Source organism: Poecilia latipinna, unplaced genomic scaffold (assembly GCF_001443285.1).
Source record: "Poecilia latipinna isolate Pla-1442-1.1 unplaced genomic scaffold, P_latipinna-1.0 Scaffold1498, whole genome shotgun sequence".
Taxonomy (NCBI): Eukaryota; Metazoa; Chordata; class Actinopteri; order Cyprinodontiformes; family Poeciliidae; genus Poecilia; species Poecilia latipinna.
Genome location: NW_015114114.1, coordinates 127,945 through 143,174, shown reverse-complemented (window position 1 = coordinate 143,174; position 15,230 = coordinate 127,945). Strand labels below are relative to the sequence as shown.

At 36.3% G+C, this 15,230-nt stretch overlaps 1 protein-coding gene across 1 annotated transcript in view; it reads left to right on the top strand.

The window, feature by feature from the left end:
- gpc2 (glypican 2) overlaps positions 1-2,422 on the top strand; it is a 21,520-nt gene extending 19,098 nt beyond the window's left edge. The window contains exons 10-11 of the mRNA XM_015057882.1: positions 981-1,153; positions 1,922-2,422. Of these exons, the coding sequence (XP_014913368.1) occupies positions 981-1,153; positions 1,922-2,208 (460 nt within the window). The 3' untranslated portion in view covers positions 2,209-2,422. The remainder of the gene's footprint in view (positions 1-980; positions 1,154-1,921) is intronic.
- The last annotated feature ends 12,808 nt before the right edge of the window (positions 2,423-15,230 follow it).

Genomic DNA, 15,230 nt, shown 5'->3' with positions numbered 1-15,230 from the left:
GATGAAAAATGGGCTACTGGAACAAGACGGAAATGGGCGAGAGCCTCAACGGACGATGTGCTCAGGCAATGGGGAACAGAGGACAAGGTGCTGGAGGAACCATCATGGGAGGACAAGCCCCTACATGGGATGTACCACCGACAAATAACTGAAGTGGCTGATATCAGGAAATCCTACCAATGGCTGGAGAAAGCTGGACTCAAGGACAGCACAGAGGCCCTCATCCTGGCTGCACAGGAACAGGCCCTAAACACCAGAGCAATAGAAGCTCAGATCTACCACAGACAAGACCCAAGGTGTAGGTTGTGCAAGGAGGCCTCTGAGACAGTCCAGCACATAACAGCAGGGTAACATGGAACGACATAACCAAGTGGCGGGAACATCTGTGCAGAATATGGACTGGTTTTTATTGTGGTGGATAAAGAACCCCCAAACTGGAGCAGTGGCTCAAACAGATCCCTCAAGCTCCCAGGCCTCTGGTAGAGGACCCGAGCTCAGAGGATGAAAGAGACCACCCACGGAGGGTGGGAATTTTTTATATATTTTATTTTATATATAGGTAGTATATATATATATAGGTATATAGGTGTTAAATTGAACCTTTCTGGTTCAATTTAACACCTTTACTATCTGCAGAATCAAGAAATATTTGAGAACCTGTCCAACATCCTGAGGTATACAAAAATAGGTAAAAAAACAACAACAAAAAACAGAAAATAAATGCACATAGAAATCCTTCTGTAACATGATAAGTTAGTTTGAACTGAATTGAAGATTATTTGCCACATCAATGACTCAGTCTCAAACAAGACATGGACATCTGGTAGTTTCTCATGACGCAGTGGTTACAGCAGCCTGGACTTTGAGAGCTAAAATAACTTCTCATTCACTGTTGTGATTAAGACAGGAAATAATTTGTTCGAAATCACAAAATTTATGGTTTCTGGATGGGAAGTATGTGAATGATTTTGTGTGCTCAGGTACCTGCCAGATGTTACAGGCAATGGCCTCGCCAGCCAAATAAACAACCCAGAGGTGGAGGTGGACATTGCTCGTCCAGATGTGAAGGTCAAACAGCTAATCGTGGATCTGAAGGTGGTGACCAACAAACTGAAGCATGCTGAACGCGGACAGGATATAAATTTCATAGACAGTGAGTTTACCTTTAGTTACCTTTCTGAAGTATTCAACATTTTTATTTTTATTGGGATTTTGTGTAATAAATCAGTAGAAAGAATAGTTGTAATCACCCTCAGTTCCTCATGGAACCTCAGTTTTCTGCCATTAGACTTTACTCATAAAGAGAGTGAACATTTAGACTATTCTTATTTTCAGTTCAGTCAGAATGGATGGAGAACTTCAATGAACATCACCCAATGACATTTTTAAGACTTGCCACAGATTCAAAATTCTGAACTTTGACTGGGCCATTCTAACACGTGGATATGCTTTGATCTAAACCTCTCGATTGAAGCTTTGTTTAGTGTTGTTGTTCTGCTGGAAGGTGAACCTCTGCAAAGTTGAACAAATTATTTAACTGAGACACTATAAATGAACTCTTTGTCCAGCCTGTTAGATTAGGTGAATAAGGTGGATCTTTGTAGATTTTTTTTTCTCCACTGAAAAGTGGGAGTATCACAGTAAAAGGGAAATACAAGAGCGCACCACACTTTTCAGATTCATAATTGTTGAAGCATTTAAAAAACATTTAACTTTTGCCTTTCATGTTTATGTACTATTTTGTATTGATCACATAATATCTCAAGAAAATATTATGTATCATGTTGTAGGATTACATGTGGAACTGTAAATCTCCAAAGGTTTCCGTTTTGTTGTGAAATACCATTCCTCCATACTTACATATATTTTCTCATTGCCTCCAGATTGAATATGAATGCATCTTTTTTTGTTATTATTTCAGGTGAGGAGGGCAGTGGCTCAGGGGGTGGAGATCATGATGAAAGGTACAGTGATGACTGGCCAGGTTATGGCCCTCAGTCTCCTCCGTACAGCAAAACCCCACGTAACCCCATCTCCAATCCGGCAAAGCCTCCGCGAGGCCGGGAGAGAAACGGGTCCAAGTGGAGCAGAAACAACGGCCAGGGGGGCGTCAAAGCCTCTGCCACCTCTCCTCATCTGCACACTTCCTCCCTTGTTCCCTTGTTGTCTTTGCAGTTTGTGATCACGGTTTCCCCCTTGTGGAGATAGCTGGTTATTACAATCTGGAGGTGTCGTAGGGAGTTTTCTGTCATGCTGCCGTCTTAAGCACATTCTGAAGATTTTAAAAAAGCAATTCCATTCCAAGGACAAACCCAGGCTAAATTAGCAATAATAAAAACATTTTTTTTACACTCACTGAAGAAATCAAAATGAAATGATCTCTCCCCAATTATCAAAAGCAAACATTCCCCAATTTTGAGGTAAAAAAAAAAAAATAAAACAAGGACAGCTATGTTTTAAGTGCCATTTGTGAGATTTTGACCTATTGGAGTTTGATACTGAATGGTGTACTTTTTTGATGAAAGTTGAAAGAGATTTTTGTATTGTGAATTAGCACCTTTTCTGAGTGTTTGAGACAGTGAATAGTCTCATCTGTGAAGTAGAGATTAGTGGTCACAATTATTATGTTTCAGCAAGAGGTTGATTCAAACCAAGGACATCTGTTTGCTGCTTTACTTGCTTTTACTCGATTGACTTTGAGCCTGTTACTTTTTTTTTGTCTTGTCTAAGAGAGGGCTTTAACTTACATGTCCAACTTGATCCAAGAAATAAAAACAAACACATTATTCTGAAAACCAAACCAGGGGCTGAGTTTGAATGTGAAGTATTAAACAATTTTTTTTAACTTATTTGTAAAATATTTTTGTTGATATACATGAGTTTGAAGGCACTGGTTTGTGTAACTGGAAAAAAAGAGAACGGTAAAGGTGCATTTGTAATCATGATCTTAGAATATAGTCACCATACTATTGTAAAACAGTTCCTATTATTTGAATTATTCTTCTATGGTTTAATCAGATCTAGACAAATATGATGATCCCATCTTGTGAGTGACTTTTTCTGGCTGTTTGGAAACTTTTCTACTTTCTTCTTCCAAAAATAACAAAGAACGATCTTTAGCTCTAACGTGATTTTGAGTTATTAGAAAAACCTCAAAACTGTTGGTTTGAAAGAAAACATGTTTGAATTATTCGGAAAGCTTGCCGTTTGACACTGTGGACAAAAAGATTAACTTGAGGGAGATTGTTGAATAATAATTTTCTGATTGTGTTGTATTGCTTGGCTGTCAAAATGTTGCAAAAAAATACACATGTTGAGTCATTACATACAATGGATGTGCATGGTATTAAGTTGTAAACGTGGTGCACCATATTTACCAACTGAAAATTTGGATTTTAATTTGCTGCCAACAAACTCTAGATGTTTCTATGTTTTTGAATTTTATTTTGAGGTAAAACCACTAATCAGCTGTTTGCTCATATAAAGACTCATGCACTAAAAACGTTTCCCAAAATGTCACCATAAAACACAAAGTTACTGAAGTCTGTTGGTTGGACCTCTGAAGAGAAAAGAGGTACTGAGAATTGAAAATGATGTACAAATGCTGCAAATGGACACTGGAAAGTCTGGTTTGGTTTTAACAGAAAAATAAATGCTCCATTATACAAAACAGCCACTGCAGTAAAAAAAAAATAAAAAAAATAAAAAAGCTTTTATTTGCTCTGCTTTTAAAATGTTAATTCTGAGCCAAACTTTTCCTCCGAATAACACCAACAAGTCAGAAGTGATTGTCATTTCAGAAAAAAAGCCTTCCAGTAGAAACAGTGGCATTCATCTACATTGTTTCACCACGCACAGTATTAAATTACACAACAAATGAATAAAAGTGTTTTAATTATGTGCTTTTGATGATCAGCAGCCAGATAGTTGAGTGGCAGCATCCGTTGTATATGTTAAACTTCAGGAACTCTTTCTCTGATAACGTCTGCAAACATTCCTGTCAAGGTGAAAATATGGCACAACTTTTTTTCATGTTGTAACTGTTTTTTGGTATCAAACCAGTGATATTTTCAGCTTCAATAAAAACCTGAAGGAAAATTTTTGTTCCTTTTTTTTTATTTGACAAACGTACCTGAAAGCACAGTTAAAATCTGCATTCCTGACATTTAAACATTCATACTGAGGTAAAAAATCTTATTTTTGTGTCGTTATGCTATAGAAAAGGGTGTATGCAATACGATAACTGCAACATTAGTGGTTTGTGATTATCTTATAAAACTTTTGAGACATTACTGTTTTTAGCCATTCAGATGAGCAATTTTTGTGCCATGCGACTGCTTCGTTTTATGGGTGAGGCAGTGAATGCAGAGTGCAGAACTATCCATGCAGTACTATCCAGACCCAGCAGGGGGCAGAGAATCTGCACACGTTCACAGAGCAGGTCTGAAAAGATACTGTCATAAAATTAGTCACAATCAATTGTATTATTATGCTGTCATACAAGAACAAGGATTTCGCTTCAATGTTTTTTTTTTCTTTTTTTTTTTTTCTTTGTGAATAGTAGCTGTAGTACCACTTTGAGCACTGTCAGCTATGTTATTAGGTTATTAATTGACCAGCTTATGCAGGTGCAAACAGACCAGAGCTCATGGATGTGCAACCGTTGTTTCTACCAGACTTCTGCCTTGGACTCAGGCCCCATGAAGAGCCAACATGATCTCTCAAGGTTTGGGCCTCATACAAGCTGGGGAATGCTCCTGAAAGCTAAATAGGAAGCTGGATTTGATAATAATGCACCCCAGAAGACATCTACTATCTGTTTTGTTGGAGTGAAATTAGCTAATTGGCACAAATGTCATTACTACTTAACCCATTGATAGTTGACAGTCCTTTTGGGTGGGCATTTTCATTCTATTAACAGACTTAAAACTAACTTTCAACTCTGATGAGAATGTTAGGCCAGGGATGTCTGCAAGGCCTCAAAACTATAATGGAGTATATTTGTGTGTTTTTGTTCACGTAACACAATTTTGGTTTTCACAGTTAAATTCAGATTATCCACAGGAGTACTGTGCTTTGAATTAAAAGTAAAAGTGGGGCCTAATATCAATTTCATACTCACCATAGTTAGCTGCTTACACAATCTGCAAATCTACCAATTCATGGGGAATTCATGGGAAATTACATTTCTCATAAAATGTAATTTTATGAGAAAAACAAACTCTGAAAGCCTTAGTCAAAAAATATGAGAAGCAAGAAAATGCCCTAACTTTTGTGTTAACACACTGTGTGCAAAAGATTGATTAGAAGAAGGATGTGCATAGTTTAACCTATTAAAAAATTATCAATTTAACTTTCATTACGAGCAAAAAAAAAATTCAAATAAACTTTTATGTTCACACCAATTCAGCACAGAACAAACAACCACTGAAATAGATGTGAATAATTCAGCAGACTTAGAATAATAAACTACCAGCAGGGGGCACCAAAGGATTTTTGAACATCAATTCAGCATCTGGCGCGAGGGATGGCCGCCAAAAATTAATGCGACACCAACTACTAAAAAAGGATGCAACAATTTCACAAGGGTGACAGGAGCAATGAAATGAAATCTACCAACAGGGGGCACTAAAGGATTTTTGAACACTAATTCAGGGTCTTAGGCCCACGACCGTCAGAAATAAATGCAACTAGTAAAAAGGATGACAATTTCTCAAATGGCTAAAAAAAGAAATAAAATGTACCATTAGGGGGCACAAAAGATTTTTTCAGCACCAAGTCAGCATATTGGGCCTACAGAGCAGCCTCCAAAATATAATGCAACAGCAGCAATGCTGTTTCAATCCAGAAGATGATCTTTTAACATCATTATTATTATTATTATTATTATTATTATTATTATTATTACCAAATTAATTTGGTAATTATAATTAACTTATTGTTCTATGGCACTGATAAGAATATAAAACATTTTAAATTCAGACATTTTTTTTTTAAATTAAATCCAATGGCTTAAATACTTTAAGATGTTAAACTGCTGTGTTATTTGCAACTTAATGTGTTTAGTTTAGACTAAACACATTTTAGGAAAACCAACAAATCAACGCAACAACTCAAGAGGAATCTGATTAGCTTGATGTACTTAAATTAACTCGTTGACTTCATTTATGGTGCTGGAGCTGATTTTCACACAGGTCATGGTACAGCACAGTGACAAACAAGCAGCAATGACGGAAAATTTAGCCTCAGTGTGGTTGTGTGGTCAAGATGAGGTGTGAATTCACATCAGGTTTTTTTAGTCTACGTTTGAGCCATAACAAATATAGCTTTTATCTGCTGTTTTGTTTTTTTAGCGCCGGAGTGTACTAAAATAACCACTCCCGATGCATGTGCTACGACAGTTGCATGCTGAAGTTTCCATCGCGGTAAATGCGCCTGTGGGTCTGTTCTTCAGTCGTTACTTAGACATGCTGCTTAGTCACTATTCCGACCCACATGTTTTAAAAGGTGCGAAGAGCTGAAATGCTAATCATTTTGTTGATCTGTCTCAGTCAGAAGTTTCAATCTTGAAATGACCCCCTTAGACCTCTTGCAGACAAAGCCAAAGGCAGACGTGGGACGTGATTGCCATGGAGCTGAGAAACTCTGTCACCTGTTTTTTGTTAATCGTCTAAGCGGGGGCATTGGTGCACCAGTGCGCACCCGAGCATTTAAACAGGTGGGGCGAGGCTTTCTGAACCCAGTTCTAGTTGCACGGCCTTCCATGCATTGTCAGTTTAGAAAACAAAAAAACAAAAAAAAAAACGTGCTAAATTTACCACTACCATAAATAAGTGAAATTTGCAGCCTCACAGAAAGATGATTCAAATCATAGCCCTGCTTGATGCAACACGGCTGCACCCCAAGCATGGTGGTTTTTGGTTTTTGTTCTCCATTTTAGTATAATCAGTCTAACCTCCCCGGTTGATGAAGGAGCCTACACTCACCTTCTGACAATGCAGACAACAAATTCAGGAGCAGGTTGTCATCACAGGTTTTCAGAGATGGAAAGTAACTAGTTACATTTACTTTACTTTTTGGAAAAAATATACTATGAGGAGTAACTTACCACACTGTGCTTTTTACTTTTACTTCAGCAATATAAAGCAACGTTACTCTCGCATGAGTGAAATTTTTAGATGCTTGAGCACCATCACTAACTTCCCTAAATGAAGAACAAAGATGCTTTAACCATAAATTCACCAGATGCACGCATAAAACTTCAGTTTTTGTTAAGGTCAGACACATCCATCACCTACAGTCAGTATTAGTATTATTTTTTTTATAAATTTTATAATGAAAAAATGGATTTGGAAAAGTGTTTCTTTTCCAAATCTGCATAAATGTGTTATTTTGTAATTATGTTATTTGTATTTTTTGGTCATTTTGATCTCCAAAATATCAGGGTTTACATGATACTTTATATTTTTGTTTTTTCCGATGACATGTTTTTTTAATATTAAATAAGATATTACTATCAGTTACTCTCTACTTAAGGAGCCTTTAAACAAAATACTGTTTTACTACTACTTGATTGATTTACTGGATGTCTCCATTCAACCTTTACTTGAATAAAAAATATGCTGAATTAGTGGTGCTCTTGAGTACAATTTTTGGATACTCTACCCATCTCTGCTGGTTTTGCCACATTGTCCTGGTTGATCTGAAACCCACCTTATCGCTCCGAACACACACACCCTGCCTTAACTGAGCAATCTCAAAACTAACTGGCATGTTCTTTAAAAATGCCAATAAATCATTAACTAATTGCAGTTTTCGTAGTTGCATAGGTTAAGTTGATATTTTGTTTTATTGGTTGCAACAATATAAAATCATTTTGCAGGAAAGTGTGCCATCAGGTAAATAGTTTCTGCTAAATTTAGCTCAGCGAAACTTCTAGTGCACTTTGGCTGCATATCCTGTTGACGCACAGAACGTTGCACATTCTGAGTAAACATGCTGTGCGGTCTGCCAGACGCATAGAAATGGCCAGCCACAGCCTACATCTTGCAGCTTAGCCACCGCATGTGGCTTTGCTTCTTGTTTCACAGGTAGTTAAGTGCAAACCCTTGGTTCATGCAAGCCTTTTTTTTCATATTTGCATTTGAATTAAAACACCTCAAGATAAAGAATTTCTACCTGAAATACATCTTCTCGTTTTGGGGTCAGCACAGAAGAAAAAAACAAACAAACAAACAAACAAAAAAGAAAATTACTTTTACAAACTTTCATTTGAGTAGTACTTTAAGAGATATATTGCAGTCCAATTGTTTCTTTAGATATTGCATGGACTGAGTCAGCAAATTCTCTTCACAAGAGCTGTTCTTTTCATTATTTATTTTCCACCTAAAACCATGGAGACAAACATTCTGCAATCCTCTGCATAATCTACTTGTAGTTGACCTGTTTTGCATCCTCTTCAGCAATGTTCAGAGAAAGTACATAGCAATAGACAAAATGCGGTTAAACATTTTTTTTTTTTTTTGTTGCTATTTGAGTATATTGACATGAAAAGATCAGCTTGATAGTCCAGCCAATCTACCTTCAGTTCCAGGAAGTCCCCAGTGGGTGACTCAAATATGAACATAGAGGTGGAACCATAGTGATATTTGTCTTTGTCTGTTAAATCAACAACTGAGTCAGGTGTCTGTGTTTTACTTTCCTTTGTATTAATTGTATTTATTTGAAATAAACATTTGTTGACAAGTTTGGTGGGAGTCAATCACACATGCATTTAAACTAATCAGTCATAACGTCACACCGCTTCCTTCTTACTCATTCAGCAAACGAACTTCCATCCGTCAGACCATGCAGAAAGAACATATGATATAAATGTGGAGAGCGACTGTTAGTAAGATGTTCATATATCTTTTGGACTGTGTGAGTTTTGGGGTGGAGCTTCCTTCAGAGAGACATTTAGGGAGTTTGAAGGCCATGTAAACACCCCTGATCCTTTACTGTGGCAACTGAGGCAAATCTGAAGAAGTTTTTTTTTTTCTTTTTTTTTTTTTCAGGCTTGATTGCTGTTTTGCCAAGAGTGGGTTACAATTGTAGTGGAGTAGCCCCCCCATGATGGGGCTGTGTTAGTACTTAGAGGAGGTTGTTAGTGGCTAAGTAACAACAAAATAGACATTTGTGGTGAAAGCGATTGCTGTTTCGCTTCTCTTTTGAGTACATGACTCAGTTATCTCTTGGAAAGGTATAGCTAATCAGAACAATTGTACTAGCATTGTTACGTATTCTGCCTATCATAATTGCAAATGATATGATTTTTTTTTGGTGTATTTAGGATTTAACCCTCTGACTACAGGAATTGCACTTTCTTTTCCTGAGTGCTTTTGGCAATCTTACAAGTATGTTTTGTCATTTGTGGTGTACATGTGGTGTACATTTCATAAGTGAGTTAAGTAGCTGCTCCATTACAAATTATCGGCGTGGCACAATCTTTGCATGTGTTGTTAAAGTCTGCCAAACATAAGCAACAGAGCTCAGATTCAGAGATAAGAGGACCTCGTCCCCGCTCTGAAGTGGTGAGGCTAACAGGCTTACATGCTGACAGGAACCTTTCTTCAAAGCACGGGTTTGTCAACCCGATTTGCTTTCTGCAACACAGCGTCCCTGACACTTTGAAGACGCACTTTTTAGAAAGCAAACAAGACATGTATGTATCTTATGTAACCCCGTGTGGCGACAATATGCAGTTTATTTGTTTCAAGCATTTACATTTCAGGTGGCTAGGTTTCACTTCTTTTCAATAGTTTTTCAAGGTTCCTTTCAAATTTACGTCACTAGTAAATGGAAAAACCCAACTTACTTTGAACAGGGTTTCTATACTTCTCAAAATAACTCAACATATCATGATACTGTGTGTCTTAATGGGTTCTGACGAATTGTGGCAATGAGGTTCGGTGAAATTCCCATATGTTATGCTTCTCTTGCCTGTAGTAGACAGATGTGACATTACCAAGAGCATGTAGAAAAGTAATTAGATCCTCAGAATAGTGGAAGGCCATTTCTGCATCTGCATGGCAGAAACATAGGTGAACAGATGAGTTAACCTTGCGACAGTGCAGAAACCAAAAGTAAAAAGTCATTCTGTGGTTTTCTGGACAATCTTCTATGAAGAATTGGACCAAGGGCGACTGTAAACTTAGATCCTAGAGGAGAATTAAAAAAATGAAATTCAAGAACAAAGTAAAATAAAAACATAACATCACTAGTTTAGAGTAGCAAAGCATCAAATCTAACTGTGATTCTATGACTGATCAAAAATGGCATTTATGTGAGCATAGCTAGAGAAATACTGTAATCTGTAATACAGATTACAGTATTTCTGAATTACATCAGTAATACAGATGTAAAACATCTGTATTTTATATACAGATGTTTTAACTGATCTATGAAACATCCATAGTACGAAGTTATGATCTGATTGTTTAGATAAGAAAAAATAAAATAAATATCCTGTTAATTACTGAACCAGATTGGCATAAAAAGTATTAAAGAAAATCCCTCCGTGTTCTTAAATGTTAAAGTTCAGTTCCATGAAGGAAGCTGCTTTTATGATAAACCCCGATGGATATGAACATACATTAAAGTTGGTTATGTTACAATATTTTCCCCTTCAGACATTGTTCAGTATATATATATATATATATATATATATATAAATAACTGTTTTTCATTGATATTACCAGTGCCTGTCATAGTCCCCTGTAGCTTCAGGTTGGGTTAGTTTTCTGTTGAAATATTTCTCCACAAACAGTGATACAGTCTCTTCATTATGGATGAACGATACTGAAAACCAAACAGGTTTCATTATAGCAACCTGTCCACACCTAACATACTTTGTTGTGTGTTTGGGAATGTTTCAGATTATTGGTAAATGTTTTAATATCAGCTAAAAACAAAGGAAAAAGCTTTTAATATTACCTTTGTCACTCTCTTCACTACAAATTGATGACTGAACTTTGAAACATACAATAGTGTTTTTTCTAACTTCAAAAAGGAAACAGTTATTTTATCTTACCAGAAAAATATAAATAAAGTAATATAACAGAGACACGTGGCTTAAGATATTGAAATCTATAAAAAGCCATTTGTCACTAGTAATTAAATGTAATATAGTACAGCATTATGCTGTGAAAGTAATGTTTTCTTCTCTGTTTTAAAATGGATATATATTGTTGATCTTTACAAATACCAAGTTCAAAGGAGACTTCTCTAACCTGAACATTTAATAAATAAACCTACGTTGCGTGTATGGTGAGTTAACCAAACCTTTGGCAATATATCTTTATTTGAAAAAATTAAAACCTGTATTTGTATGATTGTTTTTCAAAACCACAAAATTAAAAAACAAAAACAAAAAAAACTAAGTCTGAAGTACTTCCTTACAGTGTAACAAGTTTTACTTTTTATTGCAGATAAGATGAAAATGGGTCATTTTCATCAGATTTGTAGGGTGTGTATCTTCTGTTTTAACCAATCAGCGTGATTTCAATCTTGTCGACGATAACATAAATCTTCCATCTGAGTTGAAAACTGTCATTTGCGCAGGAGAACGGTGACACAATGGCAATGTGCAGAGGACTGTCTGCGTTAATTCTTCTCAGAACAATGAGTGAGTTCAAAGAAGATAAATATTTAAATGTGTAAAGTTTTTGTTTTGTTTTAAGACTATGTTAATGTCCTTTTAGCTGTCCTGTGGTTTTAATAATTTTGTTCTTTCTTTGTTTTAGGTGTGATTCAAACCTTAAAGGTTCCTGACAAAATCCCTTTGATTGAAGCTGAACTCGGTCAAACTGTGAATCTGACATGTGATACATCAGGTCATGATAATGGGTTGTTTTTCTGGTATAAGATGAATTATGGACATATGGCCCAAACAGTTGTTAGCGGCACTTTTAGTGAATTAAAGCTTGATAAGAACTTTCCAAACCCAAGGTTCCAAATTGAAAATGTGGGAAACATAAAATCGCTCATCATCAGAAATGTCAGCAAAGAGGATGAAGCAACATATTTATGTCAGACAGGAGCGGCATACAACCTGGCATTTGTTTATGGCACAAATTTGATAGTGAATGGTAAGATCACTTAATTTTTTGGTTTCTTGCTGTTTTTGGGTTCATGCCTAATCAAATCACATTATTTAAACATCTTTTTTATTTACTTTTTTCAAACTCAGATTCTCAAAATAAGAAGTCTTACCGTGTGAATCAAACTTCAGACATGAAGTCGATTTTGCTTGGAACCAGTGTGACTCTGCAGTGTTCACTGCACCCAGAGAAAAAGAAAAAAGGAAGCACGGACCAGTGTGCAGATGAACATGATGTGTTCTGGTTCAGAGCAGAATCAGAATCGAATCCAGGATTCATCTATGCTGATAAAAAACACTGCAGCAAACAAGCAGGAAGGAGCTGTGAATACCGTCTGCCTAAAACTATACAAAACTCCTCGGACGCTGGGACTTACTACTGTGCTGTGGTCACTTGTGGGGAGATCCTGTTTGGAGAAGGAACCAAAGTGGAGACAAGCAAGTTTTTAGGTACATCCTTATCTTTTTTCTTGCCTTTGCAATTAATTTACATGTGCCTGAAGACTTTAGAAGTAGAAATGTTGTATTTACAGTAAAAAAAAAATGCTCTGGAACCAGTGTAATTCACAGATTTTCACAAATTACAAAAACTTGTGTCAAAGACGTTATGTTGCAAGGAGTATGGCACTACATCTCTTGCCTTGTAAATGAAATTGATTTGTAAAAGTGAAAACAGTTACCATAGTGTGACTTTAAGAGCTTCAGGTATTGTTTTCCTAAGACAACCAATGCCCAAATGCTAATGAACATATTTCAGGATTAACATTAATTTTCTACTTTGCAACTACAGAATAATGGTATTGATATTGATAAAAAAAAGCTCACAATGCCTATATTAGATTCAGGAAAACCTCTAAGATTGTATTACATGTGTTACATAAGATGTAAAGTATATATTATTATTTTTAGGAGAAGAATTGTTCCTGTATGCTATTGTACTGCTCGGAGGACTTTTGGCTTGTTCTGTACTTGTGAACATCACTTTGATTTTACAAAGGAGAAAGCCAAAGCAACTTTGTGAAAATCACAAAGGTAAGTTTGCTGTGTGCAAACTGTAATATTGATACTAACGTATTTATGTAATAGCACACTACTAAAACTATGTAGATCAGGGCCTAATTTAGGAAGGTACTGGCCACATTACTAATAGAAATGACTAATTGGATGAATTCAATTTCATTTTGGGCTGGTTTCTACAATTTAACGTAATATTACTGTAGAAAACCCAAACCCACAGAGCTCCAGGCTATTGTACTGGTAAGCCGTTACAGAAATCTGGGCTAAGCGTATCACTCATGTCCAAGTCCATTGCTTGGAAAAGTGCAAGTCCACATCGTTACACAGACAGAATGATGATCTTTGCTTACTTGTTTTGCTTTTAAGGTCTTATATAAGATAGATAAGACATTGCGTGAGGTGCTGTGGCCCTCCTCTTCTAGTTCCCTTTAACTGAGAGGCTATCACTTTACCTCTCAAAGCCTCCCCCAATTTACTTCCTGCTATGAGGAGTTAACATCTAACTAGTTATTTACCTCTTCAGCACTTAGATCCTTAAATCTGCAAAGTATAAACCACCTCACAAGTCAGAGAATTTATCAGAGAGTATTCTCACAACCTGCATCTGAATGCCCCATCCTGCTTCCTTCTGTGGGTTGACCAGACTAAGTAACCAGGTCATAAATAGATGACATTCATTAAATATCTGCTCTTTCACCATCACAACTGTCTCTTGGAACTGATTCAGTTCCAAGAAGGGCACCTTTTAAGAAAAATTCACTTTTTGCATGTTTTTATACTTCCATTGGGTCTAATGGACCCAATGGAAGTCCATTAGACTTCCATTGGGTCTAAAGTGCTTCTAATAACAGGCCAAAAACAGTGCCTGCCTGCCTCAGTCCTTGTCTTAATGTTCCCTCTTTGAGGTCGCAAAGAACTGCCTTAGTTACAGTTCATGCATGATACATTTTAAATCATCATAGATTGCAGATATAAAAATCAAGATTAATTTGCAAGTCTGGTCTAACAAATAGGAAACAGTTTGATTTAATCATGGTTATACTGCGAGTTTGAATCTGTAAGAGGTAAACAACACTGTAAGAGAAAACACTATTGGTGCATATTTTAGCACTACTCAATCACTCAGAGGTCCAATACTTTTGTGGCTTGATTATGTTATTTCCTATAACATACATAGAAAAAGATTGATCTCACCCAATATCGACAGGGGTTTTATCTGATGATCAAAAGGATGATTACTGTAATTGATGTCTTTTTCCTTTAACAGAAGATACAACAGTCACGCCTCTTACTGAACTGGATGATGATCAACCATACAATGTGGTAAAATATTTTTTTATTTTCTATGAGCAAAGCTAGCAAAGAATACACATGTTGCCTACTGGCAACATCAGTTTTGTATTCAAATAAAAAAAGGCATAAAACACCACTTTGGACAGGAATAATTGCAAACAATGTATAAATGAAGGAGGGAAATGGTAATTTGGGCAATGTGAGATACTTGATTGCATAAAAATCCTGGAAAAAAGCAAATGAATTACAAACCATTTACAATACATGATGTTTTTTTTTTGGGAGATTTGTTTTGTATAAAATTGTTTGTGTAAAGAAAACAGGCTGTGACATATGCTAAAACACTGACACTGATGAAAATATAGCATCTACAGCAGCAGTTTATCACTTGTCTTAAGATTACTGCATTAAAAATGTCAGTCACTGCATTGTCAGATTAGACCAAAACCATTACTGTTTCTGTAAACTGGCTAAATAGACACTTTGGCCTTTTTTTAAATAATTGAAAACAATATATTTTGAATATGAGACTAAACTCTGATGTCTCACCTATTTCAGCAGGATGGTGAAGAGGATGGGATGAACTATGTGGCGCTTAATTTCTCCTCACGAAAACCTACAAGATGGAAGAGTAAGAGGGAGACATCGGACACCTCCACATATTCAAACATTAAACTGTCCATGAAAGGCAGCATCCATCAAAGGGATAATATAAAATGAACATATGTACAAAAATGTGACTTCTGTGTTGCTTATGATAATTGTAAATATTGATTTTGAGGGC